This window comes from Hoplias malabaricus, chromosome X2 (assembly GCF_029633855.1).
Source record: "Hoplias malabaricus isolate fHopMal1 chromosome X2, fHopMal1.hap1, whole genome shotgun sequence".
NCBI lineage: Eukaryota > Metazoa > Chordata > Actinopteri > Characiformes > Erythrinidae > Hoplias > Hoplias malabaricus.
Genome location: NC_089819.1, coordinates 3,961,615 through 3,977,937, shown reverse-complemented (window position 1 = coordinate 3,977,937; position 16,323 = coordinate 3,961,615). Strand labels below are relative to the sequence as shown.

Here is a 16,323-nt window from a genome sequence, read left to right as displayed (position 1 = left end):
TGTTGGGCATAAGACCTGGTACTGCACCATTTGATTGTTGTGTCTTGCACCTTGAACACCCAGTGGTTGTTAGTTACATTTCTCAGCATTCAGAATAAAACTATCTTATTTTGTTGGGATTGACAACCATTTTTTGTTGGAGTGTCCTTTGAGTTTATTCAATATAGGCAACTGATTGTGGCCAGCAGGAAGCCACTAAAAATCTGACTTCTCACTATCAACACCTCAGTTTTACCCTCCTGGCAGAAGGAACATATTTTAATAGTGATTATATATACATATACTGCTTAACAAAACAAAGGGAACACTTAAACAACACAATGTAACCCCAAGTCATTATCACATCTGTGAAATCAGCCTGTCCAGTTAGGAAGCAACACTGACTGTGAATACATTTCACCTGCTGTTGCAAATGGAACAGACAACAGGTAGAAATGAGAGGCAATTAGCAAGACAACCCTAATAAAGGAGTGGTTCTACAGGTGGTGACCATAGATCATTTCTCTGTTCTGGTTAATGTTTTGGTTATGTTTGCATTTTGTCAGTGCTCTCACCCCTAGAGGTAACATGAGGCGGTGTCTACAACCTATAGAAGTTGCTCATGTAGTGTAGCTCATCCGGGATGGAACATGCAAGCTGTGGCAAGAATGTTTGCTGTGTCTGTCAGCACAGTGTCCTGAGCAGGCCAGTACATCAGGAGACATGCTTACAGCCCAACACCATGCAGGGAGATTGGCATTTGCCAGAGAACACCAAGGTTGGCAGATTCGCCACTGGCACCCTGTGCTCTTCACGGATGAGAGCAGGTTCACACCGAGCACATGAAAAATGTGACAGAGTCTGGAGACACTGTGGAGAATGTTCTTCTGCCTGCAAAATCCTCCACCATGACCGGTTTAGCAGTGGGTCAGTAATGGTGTGGGGAGGCATTTCTTTGGAGGGCCACACAAACCTCCATGTGCTAGCCAGAGGTACCCTGACTGCCATTACATACCGGGATGAGAACTTCAGACCCATTGTCAGACCATATGCTGGTGCAGTGGGCCCTGGGTTCCTTCTGATGCATGACAATGCTAGGCCTCTTGGCTGAAGTGTGTCAGCAGTTCCTGCATGATGATGACACTGATGTTATGGACTGGTCCTGTTCCCCAGACATGAATCCAATTGAGCACATCTGGGACATCATGTCTCTTACCATCCACCAATGCCAGTTTGCACCGCAGACTTTCCAGGAGTTGACTGATACTTTAATCCAGGTCTGGGAGGATATACCTCAGGAGATCATCCGCCGCCTCATCAGGAGCCTGCCCAGGCGTTGCAGGGAGTTGATACGGCACGTGGAGGCCACACACACTACTGAGACTCATTTTAACTTGCCTTGAGAAATTTACACTGAAGTTGGCTCAGTTTGTAATTTGATTTTCCACTTTATTTTGAGCATGATTCCAGATCCAGACCTTCATGAGATAGTAATTTTGATTTAAATGAATAATTTTATGTTATTTTGTTCTCAACACATTCCACTATGTAACGAATAAAGATTTTCAGCTAGAGATTAATGTGTTATTTTAGTGTTCCCTTTATCTTTTTGAGCAGTGTATATTACTACATTTTGAGGCTGGGTTTGACGCTTTAGTTCAAGTTCCTCATGGAATCTTCTGATTATGAGTTCTGGTTTCATCAAAGTTTAAAGTTCACATGCTCTTAGTGAGCTTGAGCTTTTAAATGTTGTTTCGTCTTTCACGTGTTATCAGGGAGTATATCATTTTTAATCTTGGTTCCACTTGCAATCTCTTGCAGTTTCAATTTTTAAATTTGAGTCTTTCTTCCTAATGCTCTTGATCCCTGTATCTTATGTTAAAAGCATATGTTTTAACCATACAAAAGTTATAAATATAGATACAATAATGACAATTTTGACATTTATGATATCTCAATACTGAGAGCAACTTTATCACTTTATCTATCAAACGTGTAGCTGTGATAGACTTAGGGTTGCATGAGCATTATTAAGGTCAAATCGCATATCCAGAAACTGATGTACACACTTAAAAGATGATTCTGCTGGTTCTTTATTAAAGGAAATTGCCCTAACGTCTTTAGAGGAGACATGAAAAACTGCTGTCCAGATAAAATCTGGTCTTTAACTTTCTTTAGTTAAGCTACAGATATATAAACATGAGCATTAATGTCTCAGCAAGAGATGAGCAGATATAAAATTTTACTTTGAGCTCAGCTAAGACTCAGGAGGAGTCTATGACAAACTATTGAGACCCCTAGGAGATTTCATTATTGTTTTTCCTATGGGAGTTAGGAGTCTGGTCCATTGGTAATCCAACCCCAGTGAGCCGTATGGAGTGCATGTGGAATACGTACATTAATAACTACATAAATGAGGACATAATAAGGAGCTTTTATTTGGCATTGAAATAAATGTACAAATACAAATATAAAGAAATATATATATTTGATATATAAAATACACAAATATGTTTAAAAATACAAACAAAATAGATACAAGTACAAAAATGCGCAAAAGCCAATAAATACAGATATTAATGCCCTATTTGTGTTTAGATACATATACATTGTGCAGATACAGAGCTGGTAGGCGATTCTGATGCTTATCATGAATTATACAGAAATTCTGATAAAGCACTTAAACTCATACAGGAAGCAGAAGACGTTCTCAACCATGCGTTGTCTGATTTCACAAGACATTTTTTGTCAAAAGAGGTGTTAGTACGTCAGCTTCCTTTAAAACTATCATGGTAAAAACTTCTGAAAGGACTCCAGGGTCTTTGGAGGACAGTGGCATCATGTGTCATAGGGAGAGTTCACCTAATAGCTAATTAGGAAAAGACTAATACATTTCTGAGGTAAAGAAAAGAAAAGAAAAAAAACAAACAAACAAAAAACGGAATACATATTTTACTATATTTGCATTTACATAGATATATTGTATATATTGTATTTACATAGATTGCACAACATTTGTAGAAAAGCATAGCTAATTGCAATCCATACCTCAGCAAGCCTTCCCAGAGAAGCAGAAGCTGATCTAGCCCTAATTAAAAAAAAAAATGAATGGGAAGGTGTATACAAACTTGGTCACCTGAGGTATTTATTTCAAGGCCAGACATTTCACATTCTATGCCATTATTTACAACAGTTGTATGGGTGTCCTTTATAAAGTACTTGGCAAAAACTGTTGAATATTTATGAGAAATAGTTTGGAGATTTTACCTGTTGATTAGCTATGCCACATTTTATTAAAAAAATAATCTAGAAGGATATAGTGCCACTTTTGTGCATAAAAAAGAGTCAATTTGCAACATCTAAACAGCAGTAAATCCATCTGTAGCACGATTAACAAAGCAAATAATTTTAGATTAACTTTGTATTAGTAGCCTGCTGACATAGAAGCGGTGGCATAAAAAATAGTGTGTTTAGTGGAGCTTGATGATTGGCTACTGGATGACTGCTCCATTAACTAATCCTCAGCCCAGACTTAGGGTGATGTTGTTTTACAAAATGACTCATCTGTCAAAAAGTGTTTAGAATGACCAAATGTAGGACATTGACATTACATAAATTTTTTGTATATATGCATATTTACTGAACATGCCGGCTCTCCTGGTACTAGTCAAAGCTGAAGTTATGTATTAACAACATTTTGAGAGCAGGACTCACTGTGCACAAGGCAGGAACAGTCTTTCCTTTGCAGGAAGACATACAGTCACACCTAGGGACACTTCTAAGCTGTCAGTCCACCCACCAATGTGTGTTTTTGGATCGTGGATGGAAACCAGAGCACCAGGAGGAAACCCACGTGAACACACCAAACTCCTTACAGACAGTCACCCGGAGCGGGACTCAAACCCACAACCTCCAAGTCCCTGGAGCTGTGTGACTGCGACACTAACCTGCTGCGCCCCTAAAGCAGTCATATTTAGCTTAAATACATTAGCTGTCCATGAATAGGTCTCTATCTGAATACATAGATATGATTTTTCTAATCAAATGTATAACGACTATAAAAGACTAAAAAGTATTGAATATAGTTGGCTGTGGTTTATAATTGACAATAAAAATCATGAAAACATGAAGAGATTACTTGGCTAAAATTCACAGCTCTCTTCAGTGGTTTTTGTCTTTTGAAAGTCACTCAAAGCTTCAAACGGCAGTTGAATGTCTTTTTTCCCCAGACGTGGTGATAGATGTTGCTCTAATTGTGCTCCGGCCTTCATCCTCAATTGCGTTCTCAATCTTGGAAATAATTGCAGAACATTTCCTCTTAAAATCCTTCCCCATGAAGGCATAAAGAAAGGGGTTCATACAGCTGTTGGCGGTGGCAAAAATGGCACCTAATACTTGTCCAGTTTGGAGAATACTCTTGTTTTTGTAATTGTTCAGTTCCATCAGAGCGAAAATGTGAAACGGCAGCCAGCAGATGAAGAAAGTAACAATGAGTGCCGTCATGATCTTGAATGGCTTTTTGGAATTCGCTGATTGGTTGATCTTCAGCTTCAGTATGATGAAAAGGTAACAGGAGATAATGATCAGGAACGGTACCAGAAACCCCACAATGAATCTGAAGGAGACTATGACAGACTGGCTGCCTTCAGGGTAATTGTTGTAGCAGACATTTTTCTCTTGAAGAAATGTTACTTCACGAATAAACACAGAGGGTGAGCCACACACTGCTGAGATGATCCAGGCTAACACGACGATCACAGAGGCCTTTTTTACACTGCGCTTATTCTGAGCCCAAACAGGAAACATAACAACCACGCAGCGATCCACACTGATGATGACCAGCAGGAAGATGCTGCTGAACATGTTGAGGAACATCACAAAGGAAGTGAACTTGCACATGTGGAGCCCAAAGATCCAGTCGTCTTTCACCAACTTAACAACACCGAAGGGCAGAAAGGAGCAGAACAGGAAGTCAGACACAGCCAGGCTCAGGTACAAAGTGGTGTTGACTGACTTCCTTAGTTTAAAGCCTGCAATCCAGATCACCAAACCATTTCCAGCAACTCCCAGGATGAAGACGACAATGTTGATTATTGCCAAGTAAATATAGGATGAATCTCTATCAGGTAGTGGAGGTGTAACTGGGTCAGCAATGTTTGTGTAAGTATAGTCATAGTCAGGATAGTCTGGCTCTCTCTCTTGGGTTGAATTCATGCTTTTTTTTCTATAAACCAAACAAAGCAGAAAGGTATTAGCACTGCAGATTTAAAACAAATTTTATTCAGGTATAAATATACAGGCCAGGTTTAACCGACATCTATAATTAGCTTTGAAATTTAGCCTAAAAATTCTACATTCCTATAGTTTTATATTAAATTCATGCACATGTTACAGAAACTTTGAATTGTAGTTGACATTTGACATTTAAGAAGACTTTAAACTGTGTAGAACATCATCTACTGAGTGGCCTTTTTGAAGTTAAAGATGTCTTTCCTTTAAAATATATAAACAAAAGTGATTTATGCTCAAGACTGAGATGTTTGAAGTTGCCAAATGTGTATATTTTGTATATTTTGTTCCACAGCCACACCCCAGTGATTCTAAATAAATAAATCATTTCATGAAATAATACCAAGTTCTAGAATTAGTTTACGCATGCCTGTGGGAAACCATTTTTTAAATACATTTTTGTAGAGCATTCCTCTGAACTCTCAGCAGACCGACTCAATATTTTTTCTTTGTCTAGATTGTGTTTCACAGTAGATAATAAAGTGTTAATTAGTATGATTTAGCAATCTGTTAATATTTAAATTAGTCCACTCTAGTCAATCACTTTTCAATGGACATGATAACTATATCCTTTGAGGAATTGTGACTGGGTTACAGAATTTCAAATGTATTATTTCAGCGTAGTAAAGAAGAAACTAGTGCTGTTGAGAAGTGCAGTCACAGGAAAAGTAGTTTTGTTACATCCTCTGGAGGTGTGATAATATCACTTCTCCCTTTCCATCTGCATTTTTCATTCTTTTCCTTACTCTCATTTTCCCCCTGTAATATGCAGCATTGTTCATGTGATGGCAAGTGCCAAGAGTTTATTTTGCAGAAAGACCAAGCTCTAAAAGGATGCTGTGGCGTTTGTGGTATTTCTCTATTGATATTTCATGTTCAAAGAAATAGTCTGCAAACAACTGTTAATGCCATATTCACTTTGATGTGGGTGTACCCCTGTGTATTTAGTAAAGTGTCATTCTTTTAGGTCATGAGCAGATGTAGTGTGTGTCTATTATACTGATTATTTCGGTCAGAATTCCCACAAGTAATATTTGCAGTGGTTGGAAATGACCAAGTTTGATTGAGGTCATCAAAAATAGGGAATGGCTCAACATCCTGAGAGAAACGCAACAAGACTTGAGCAATTAAACGCAAATAAATGTTCTACATATTCTGCCGGCATACAGGGCCCTGTTTGCTTCTATATAAAAAAAAAAAAAAAAACTTACCTGCTGGCCGCTGCTGCAGCACGATGTTGCAGGCTTTTCAGTTTTTGTTGCCTTATGATGAGGCACTTTTTCTACTGGTCCAATTTCAAGACGCTCAGTTCCTCTCTGTACTTCATTTACTTCTCAGAAATTCAAGAGCAACCACATATTCACACACACTTTGTGGCTGTAGCGCCTCCACTGCCCATGTTTGGCAGCAGGCCTCAATGGGTAAAAAAAAACAGGGTCCCACAGCAAGTATGGTATTTATCTTGCATTTATCTGATAGATCATGTACTTCCCCTCTCTACAGCCCCCACACGCTCACTTTGCAATCATACAACCAAACAGTGCAGACATGCAAACCACACAATGTCACACACAGTGTCTGTGGAGGGTTGCTGCTGTAAATCTAATAAATGCAGTGTAAAATCTGATAAACGTCAATATATGACATTGTATTTTCTTCATGAATATATTTATTCGTAATGAAGTTGCGGAATGATTTACAGTTCATTTGTGGCTGAGTGTGAAGGCCTCTAGAGAAAGACGGAAACAGTACACTTTTAAATTAAGACTACAATTATAAAGGTTTAGAAATGGCTTAAAAATCTGTTAAATACATTTTATTAATTAGGTTGTAACCACCTTAAATGTAATTAATAATTATTTGTAACACAGAGATAAAAGGGGATACAGTGACAGTGACTGATTTATTTATTTTTTGTCTAAAAGAAGTGTCAGAGATCTTACTGAAAATGTTGAAATAAAGAAGATCCTGAGACTTTAGAATGTGTTTTTATATGATATATGTTAAGGTGCATCACATTAGGATATATGTCTAAAAAGACATTCTATTGGTGGTTAACTGGTTAAAACTGGACATTAACTGACAGAGTTAATGTCGACTGAAGGAGAACACAAAGTGAGGTCAGCATCCAGAGATCTGAGATTTTACAGTAGATGGATGTGGGTTCACTATTTGGCAAACAGCACGTCACTGTTTCACTTTCTATCTGTGATATAAATTATTATTAATGACTCTTAATTCATTTACAAACTAATTAGTAACAATTAATAAACAGACTGTAAACAATTAAGGAACCTTTATAAGATTCATTTGCAAAAGCAGTGGTTCTGTGTAGAACCATATACCATTAAAAAATGAATCCAAAAAGTTTGTTCTCCATGATACATTAAATAAAGATTGTAGGCAGGACATAAATAAATTCCTAGGTAAAGAGTATCATTGCTTTTGAGTATATATGTCTCTTAATGATGTAGACACTACATCATTACACGGCTGTGTAATGATAAAAAAAATGATGAGTCATTTTTTTTTAGGTTCATCAAAATTGATTACATTTTTTTTTTGTGGTTAAATGAATTGCTTGGTTTTCTCCTCAATTTTTAAAAAGCATTCTTATATCTAAAAATGTACGTTCTTAAAAATAAAGGTCCTATAAAGGGCTCTGTGAGCGATGCCATTTCAGAACCACTTTTGGTTCCATAAAGAACATTGTTTACTAATTCATTTAAATTAATAAGGAACCTTAAAATCAAGTGATGGATTTTTAAACTTTTAAAGGGTTTGTCACACGCACACGTCTCTTGAACAGACTTCATATCTTTTTTTTTTCCTGTGGCATCGTTCAAAGAATCCTTTGTAGCATCTTTATATTTAAGAATGTAGGCAAAATAAGCTTTATAACAACATATTTGTTAAACAATTCATTATGATTATTTTGATGAATAATAAAATAATTTGACATACATAATGTGAATACATAATATGTATAACAAATATATATTTTTTCAAATGCATTGAAGCCTGTCTTTCTTAATTTCTAAACAATATTAGACAAAATATGTACATACCCCTTTGCCCAAAATTCCTTCTGAAATAAATGGGAGATGTTTTAGTGACGGATGTCACTTATAACAGTGGAAATCACTTATGTGGACACACTTGTGGTCATATAAAGTTATTAGTTTGTCTTTCCCAAACTCAGCCCAGTAGAAATATTGCACACTGACCCCAAAAGACAAAACAATTAGGCATCTATGATATTTACAGTCAATATTCCATTCTGCTGGTCTCTGTGTCAGATTTCTCCTAATTCATCCATAGATCATGTACAGCTCTGTACCCTCTAAAGCGCTAAATGCTAGAGTTATCACTTTAAAAGACACTTAAAGCTTTGGTTGTACAAAAGGGCTACAATCATGGAGAATGTCATGCTAACATACTGCATATAACCAGCTGGGCTTCTGCCCGTGTTGTGCTAGCATTTATAGCCCTGTTAGAAACCCAGAGACCTGAATTATCAAGTCCATAATTTATGTACATGGGTGTCAGTATATAAAGCCATGACACAGTCGTGACACAGTCACATTAGAGCATCAAGTCAATATGTCAGATATGAGTAGAAGCTCTGGCATCCATAGAGCTAGAGCGGGACAAATAACGGCTCAGTGTGCGACCTTCCTCTCCGATTGCGTTCTCAATCTTGGACAAGAAGGAGCTCTTGAACTTCCGCCTGAAGTCATTGCCCATGAAGACATAGAGGATGGGGTTGAGGAAGCTGTTGGCGGAGGCGGCGGAGGTCCCGATTCTGAGTCCATGGGCGAGAATGTGGTTCGGGAGGCTTTGGTTCAACTCCATGAGCACGAAGGTGTGGTACGGCAACCAGCAAATGAAGAAGGTCACGATGAGTGCCGTCATGATCTTGAAGGGCTTTGTGGACTTGGCCATCTGGTTGCTCCTTAACTTGAAGATGATGATCGAGTAGCAGATAATGATGATCAGGAATGGGATGATGAAACCAAGGATGAACCTACTCAGTGCTACAGTCCTGTGGCTGTATTCGCTTGCGGTGTAGTTATTCATGCAGCGGCTCATACCGAGATGCTCCTGGACGTCGCGGAAGACAACTGAGGGGATACTCAAGGCCACTGAGGTCACCCATGCCAGAACGACGATCACAGAGGCCATTTTTAAGGTGCGCTGGTTCTGTGCCCACACGGGGAACATGACAGATGCACAGCGGTCCATGCTGATGACCACCAGGAGAAAGATGCTGCTGAACATGTTGAGGAACATCACAAAGGATGTGAACTTGCACATGAAGAGTCCAAAGGTCCAGTCCATGGTGGCCATGTAGATGGTGTTGAATGGCAGGACGGCACAGAAGATGAAGTCAGATAATGCCAGGCTGAGATACCAGGTAGTGTTGACGGATTTCTTCATCTTAAACCCAGCGATCCAAATGACCAAACCATTCCCAACTATCCCCAGAAAAATAATGAGCACATTGACAACAAACAGCAACATGCAGAGACCTTCTCCAGAACATATTGGATGGATTTTGTGAGCTAGCCCTTCATAGCTCAGGTTGACTGGTGTGTAACTGCTGTTATAGTCAAACGAATTGTAATCAAAGCTGAACTCTGCGTCCGCCATTGAGAAAATACCTGTAAAGACAAGAGCATGTTTTAATGTTCTGCTTATATTATATATACAATCTCAGAGCATCAATGGCATTCTTCAAGATACTGGGCTGCTATCTCTTGATATTTAATTATTTTCTTGACATTTGTGATTCCATCACAACATGGGGTTGTTCCCCTAAGAACACTTTGGTAGTACCCTTCATGATGCAAAGACATCAGGGTGATATGCTTAATGACCCTGGGGAGGTATCCCACACGACACAGGGGTGGTCCCCAGTGACACTGGGGTAGATCCCTCCAGAGTACCTCTTGAGATTGTTGAATATACAGTAACACTTTACTGTAGGTCATAGATCAAGCTACATGGCATTACAGCTGAAACAGGCCTATATTACCTTCTAGAAAGGCTTATTCAAATAGGAATCCTCACAGATAGTCACCTGGAGCGGGGCTCAAACCCACAATCCCAGGACACTGGAGCTGTGTGATAGCAACACTACCTCTTGCGCCACTGTGCTGCCCTTTGCATAATGTACATTGTAGAATTATAAAAATGTATAAATAGTCAAATGTGAATTGGTTATTGCACATTCCATATTTTATATTTTAGTTTTTCAAATATGTCACATGTAAATTAAATTACAATTATATATATATATATATATATATATATATATATATATATATATATATATATATATATATATATATATATATATGCTCAAAAATATTTCGAATCATCTTCCATCCTATTACACCCTTTATGGTAAATGTCGTCTCCTGCAGGTCATTCTCTATAAACAAGTGGCCACAAGATTGACACTTGTAAATTCACTGTGATAAGCATGGACTTTTTTCTACCACAACACAAACTTTCAGTGTCGTTTCCTGGTTGTGGGTTTTGAATTATCTGTGAATTTAAGTAGAAAATAAAACTAAAAATAAAAATTCAGTGTGCTGTGTGCAATTGTGCTGAATTTCCCATAAATACTCTGTTCATACTGCATTATAAATATATTAATTAATTAATTAATTAGTGTTGTTCAAGATTTTATTCTACACTCAAAATTTTAATAATATTCTCATCCCACAGTTTTCAAGCTAGAAACATGAAACGTCACAGAATTGTAGAACCTATACCCACTCAGTTTGCTTGTTGTTATTTGACACATGCTACACCTAAACTAGTATACTGGCTAACCACAGGTATAATAAGGAGTTATATATTCCATAAAAAGCTTTATTAATGCATTCATAGAACCTTATATGATTTATAGGAATGGTTTAACAAAAAATCAAAAGCAATGACTATGCTCATGCTTTATGGTCTTTAAAAAAATTCTATGCTTTTTTTCTGTATCTGCAAATATTTTGATTCTTCTGTGTGGATATTGTTTTTATCTAAAAACTGTGTTCATTTTCTTTCATTCATTGTCTGTAACTGCATTTCCAATTCAGGGTCGCGTGAGTCTGGAGGGGGAAACTGTTACCTTGCTGAACAAAATGATTTTTTGAAAAGAAAGACTTTTTCTGCAGCTTATGAAAGCAGCAGTCCTTTTCCAATTCCAGTTTCTCACGCATGATTCTGAACAGCCCTGTTCAGAAAGACCAGTTTCAGATGCTGTGCTTTTCATTAGAAAGAGCCATCGCTGACCTGTCCCAAGGATTGAGGAGTGTAAAGCAAAAGATCTGTTCATTAATGATTTCGCTTGGTTCTCATTTGTCTTCTTTCTCATTTTGACTCTATTTAACTAGCATTCGTATTTCTCTGCACTTCCTGTGTTAGTTTTGTTCTGCTCATTGTGCTCTCACATAAACACATGCCCACCTTTGTGATACTCAGATCAAGAGGAGTTCAGCTGGGCTGCTTAAAGCTCATCTGCAATCTACATAAGAGCGGCACAATACCATAATAACGTCTTTTATCCCATGTTTTCAGACCACATAAAAAAACAACTAATATTTAAAAATATCTATTTAGCACATATTACTGCACTACTCTGTAGTAGAAATCTCTGTGGAAATTGGTCATTTTGAACCTATCCTGAAAACAAATCAGCAGATTAACATTTAAACAGCTATAATGTGCTCAGATACAAGCTACATTACATTATATGTGTCATACATTACAGACCTGTTCAAAAAATACTAATTATATTAGTGCAGATAAGACAGATATTATGATAAAGATATTAGGAATTTCTAGGCCGTCATATATCATTAGATAATGTATCTATATACTAAAAACTCTCTCTCTCTCTCTCTCTCTCTCTCTCTCTCTCTCTCTCTCTCTCTCTCTCTCTCTCTCTCTCTCTCTCTCTCTCTCTCTCTCTCTCTCTCTCTCTCTCTCTCTGTGTGTGTGTGTGAGAGAGAGAGCATGTGTTACTGCATGTGTGTGTGTGTGTTTGTGAGGATGCTGATTGGCTAAAGTTACGTTGCTATACGTGCACATTTTCTCTAAGCATTGTTCTGATATGCTGTGCTTCTGCAGAGTTAAGTGATGCTGTATGAGCACCGTCTGAATGAAACTACACACAAAAGATATAGGACTCAACTCATGCCACGGTCACATGTTTATATCACTAAGAAAATAATCATAAATGTAAGTCAATGTAAATGTATTAATTGTGTATGTAGTACACAAGGCCCCTCCAGTGTTTCTGATTATTGCTGTGTGTGAAGGACTGACACTGCTTTAAAGACGAAATGAAAAAGAGGATGTGAATGTGTATGAAAGAGAATCATTACTTAATGTAATAATGACTCATTGACCTGTGTATAGCCTCAATGTTCTCTATGTGACTTTGCTCATCGCAGGAGTAGCTGCATATGAATGCAGACAATTAACAGTGGTCACTTAATGTCTTCACATTTGTAAATCTTTCTTTTCTTATTGGCTGCTCTCAGCATGGGGCCAGTGTGTTTGTGCCTCACAGCTCATTACTGAAAGTGCACTGAACATGTGCACATGTGTTTTGCTCACTTTCTAAGTTGCTCACTTGGATAAACCAGCCGAGGACCAGCCCCGTGCTCACTAAATGGATGAGTACCTGACATTACACAACAGATACAGAAAGGTATGTGAAACCATCAAGAATGGTACTTATAAAACCGTATACATTGCTTATGTTGTTCACTGCTCCACAGCGACATCTGGTGGGGCCAATGTGTAGACTCCTCTGCTTAAGAGCTTCTGCATTAATACATGTATTTGAAATACTATAACTGATGTAAATGTGCTTTTATATGAGTTTATCCAACAGTAATGGCAGTATATTTGCCTGTGTTTTGGAAATATGTTATTACACAGTTTTTAGAGACACATCATAATGAGTGAATAATGCGTAACTATAACACACCACACTTATACAAACAGAGCAGTGTCAAGTAAATACATTGCACTTGAATAATGTCATAAAATTGCAGCACATATTTAATATACATACCAACATTTAAAGGTTGTTTGAATCACATATCTGAAAAACTACATCCTAACCCATTCTGATGGTGCATATCAGCTTGCATTAGGATTCATATAAATAAAATGAAAAGTAATGTAAATATGGATAGAATCAAACCCTCAAAGAAATTACAATTTGATGTAAAAACAAAACAATCTATTCAAGGTGTCAATTTGGAAAATTGGGAAAAATAAGACAAATTTCATTCTTGCTTTATGATTTATGAAATTAAACCATGAGTTTGCCTAATTACACTGGACATGTTTATTCCACAAAACAACACCCAAGTGCAGTTAATCTATTTTGACTCAGATATTGAAAATGCATACAGTTCCAGAATGTCAGAATTAGGCTAAATAGGACTAGATCGTTCATTGTTCATCACATTGTCTTTGTATTTCATTCAAGAAAAAAATGAACTAGCAATTACTCACCAATGAAAATGATGTTGTGGGATTCCTGCGACCAGAGGCTTCTTACAGCTGTTTGGTTTCAAGTATTTATAAAGTCTATAACAGAGGCGTTCTCTTGTGCAACGTCATACACAATAACTCTGAACCTCCAACTTCCACAAAACTACTTGCACAATCTTTTTTGTTTCCCTCAACAATAAAATCCCCATATTTTCACTTCTGCTTTCTTCAAACTCTTGACTAAGGACTTTAGTCAGCTGAAATCTGGATTCATTGTCCAATCCTGATCTAAAAGGTCTAAAACTTAGGTAACTACCAGTGCTCACTGTTTTTATATCTTCAGTTTGTCCGCCACGCTGTATAACACATCAGCTATCCACTGTGAAAAATGGGTGGAGAGTAGGTGTTACTCACTGTTTCAAGCTGCAATCACTAAGGATGATTATCTCTGCTATTTCTATTTAAATTGTACCATAACTAAAAATAGGGTCACATCAACTTTTCTAGTAATTACACTTTTTAATTATTTGGGAATTGAAGATATGAACGTTTCACTTTTGCAAGTGGGACTTTGCCCACTCCTGCTGCATACAAGACTTGAGCTGCACAACACTCTGTGGTTGCCATTGTCTGATTCGCCTGAGACAGATCTGCATTCCACACAGAACATTCAAGCACACACACTCTACGTTTATGAAGCCACACTGTTGTAACTCATGCAGAATGATGCCTGGCAGTGTTGTGCCGAAACTGACATGGAGCTCCAGGGAAAAGATTAGGCACTGAGGGAAGCTTATGTGTTTTCAAATAGCAATTCAAACCTCCTCCTCAAGGGTACCTTCACATATCTGCAGATCACTTATACTGTAACTACTGATACCCACCATGTCATCTCAGATGCTGATTTTTTAACTTTTCCAGTCTGAATGATATTTTTTATCATTGGCACTAATTCAACATTAGTCTTCACTGTTTTTTAGTCTCAGATTACTTTTGGCCCAGAGAACTTACCACTTGCAACCTGACAGAGTATCAGGTTGATTTTATGAGACAAATTCCCCAACAAACCTACATGACCACTTATATGAAACAGAATAAAAACATTTTCCTAAGTTCTAAAAGCTAAATATAATGTTCTACCACGATTCCTGGTTTTAAAAATAGGAGAAAAAAAATGCTAATTCAAACAGGGAATATACACCATATTTGTAACATGGTAATTTACATTTCCGTCATGAGCTTTATACATAAGTGAATGCTAAAAACCAAGCTACTTGTCCTGATCGGCGGGAAACTGATGGCACAGGTGTGTCAAACAGCGACAGTCCACTCCCTTTTACATGCAGTCATAGCTGCAGCACACCACTCATACTGCAACCAATCTGAAATCTTTAGGGCTTAACACCAAAGGAGAGGGACACGTAGAAAAAAAAAGGAACACAAAACATACACACAATGGTTATAACAACAGTATAATGAAAGAAAGGTTTGGTGACCCATGGTTGACAATATGATTTCAGGTTGCTATCCCACTGGCTTCACAACTGCTCTCTGCTCATAATTAGCACAACTGGGGCATCAGTCAAACCTGATGTTGCACAGCACATGCTGAGCTGTGTGTCTGAGAAAAGGAGGGAGAGGAGACAGAAAAAGGGGAAGAGAGAGAAGGGACTGGCGTCATGGCTCAGACAATGCACCAATGCCCTCATTCTGTTATTTGGGAATATTTGATGCATTTACCATTACTGGGTGCTGCTGCCACATAGCTCCAAGGTACTGGGATTGTGGGTTCAAGCCCAGCATCAAGTCACTGTCTGATAAGTTTTCCCTGTGTGGTTAAAACAACAACATTCTGTGGTAAAAACTTAAAATACTAAAATGTACTATTCTGGTTCATATCAGTAAAAAGTTACAAAAAGTACAATTAAATTATTGCACATATAGCTTGAAGCATACATTAAATAAGAGGACATTTTTAAGCTGGGTTACATTTAAATGCGCTGTTCATGATTTTTACACTTTTTATAAAATGCAGAGAATGTTACCTTATCATTGGCTAGCTCTCCAGTCTTTTTGCACGCTGGAAAAACATCCAGTGTTTTCATGCAGATTTGGCTCATTAAAGGAGAAACAAATTAAGTGTCTTGGTCCAAACTGGCTCAGGAGCTCTCTCCCTCCAGGCATTTGGACAGTGGAGAGACCTTAAAAATTGGAAAAGCATATTCCTGCACCATAGGTGGGTGATGTTGACATATTCTTGCTGTTACATTTACCAGGAGAAACTGACTCCAAATTCAGGAGACTGTTAACTGGATTAAATTTAACTCGGACCAAAAGTGCTACAAAATAAAACAGCTTGAGTTACAAGGAAGATTTTGTGATTAAGCAAACAGTAAATAAATATGTACAGATGAGTTAAACTTCAACCGCGAAGCTTCTTACTCAAACATACCCTACTGTCGTTAGGAGGGGGGGTTGTTTTGCTGTGAGAACATAATCAACCATAATCATGTACGTTGCCTTTGACCCAAATGGTGG

General features: G+C 37.8%; 2 protein-coding genes across 2 annotated transcripts; both read right to left on the bottom strand.

The window, feature by feature from the left end:
* Positions 1-2,488: 2,488 nt before the first annotated feature.
* Positions 2,489-6,513, bottom strand: LOC136676847 (chemerin-like receptor 1). Its single transcript, XM_066654107.1, has 2 exons — positions 6,480-6,513; positions 2,489-5,203 (listed from the first exon to the last, which is right to left on the bottom strand). Exon 2 carries the CDS (start codon positions 5,191-5,193, stop codon positions 4,177-4,179), a length of 1,017 nt encoding a protein of 338 aa, XP_066510204.1. The 5' UTR covers positions 5,194-5,203; positions 6,480-6,513; the 3' UTR covers positions 2,489-4,176.
* Positions 6,514-6,522: 9 nt separating this feature from the next.
* Positions 6,523-13,840, bottom strand: LOC136676846 (chemerin-like receptor 1). The gene is made up of 2 exons (XM_066654106.1): positions 13,807-13,840; positions 6,523-9,932 (listed from the first exon to the last, which is right to left on the bottom strand). The coding sequence occupies exon 2, from the start codon at positions 9,919-9,921 to the stop codon at positions 8,875-8,877; it is 1,047 nt and encodes a 348-aa protein (XP_066510203.1). The 5' UTR covers positions 9,922-9,932; positions 13,807-13,840; the 3' UTR covers positions 6,523-8,874.
* Between the last annotated feature and the right edge of the window lie 2,483 nt (positions 13,841-16,323).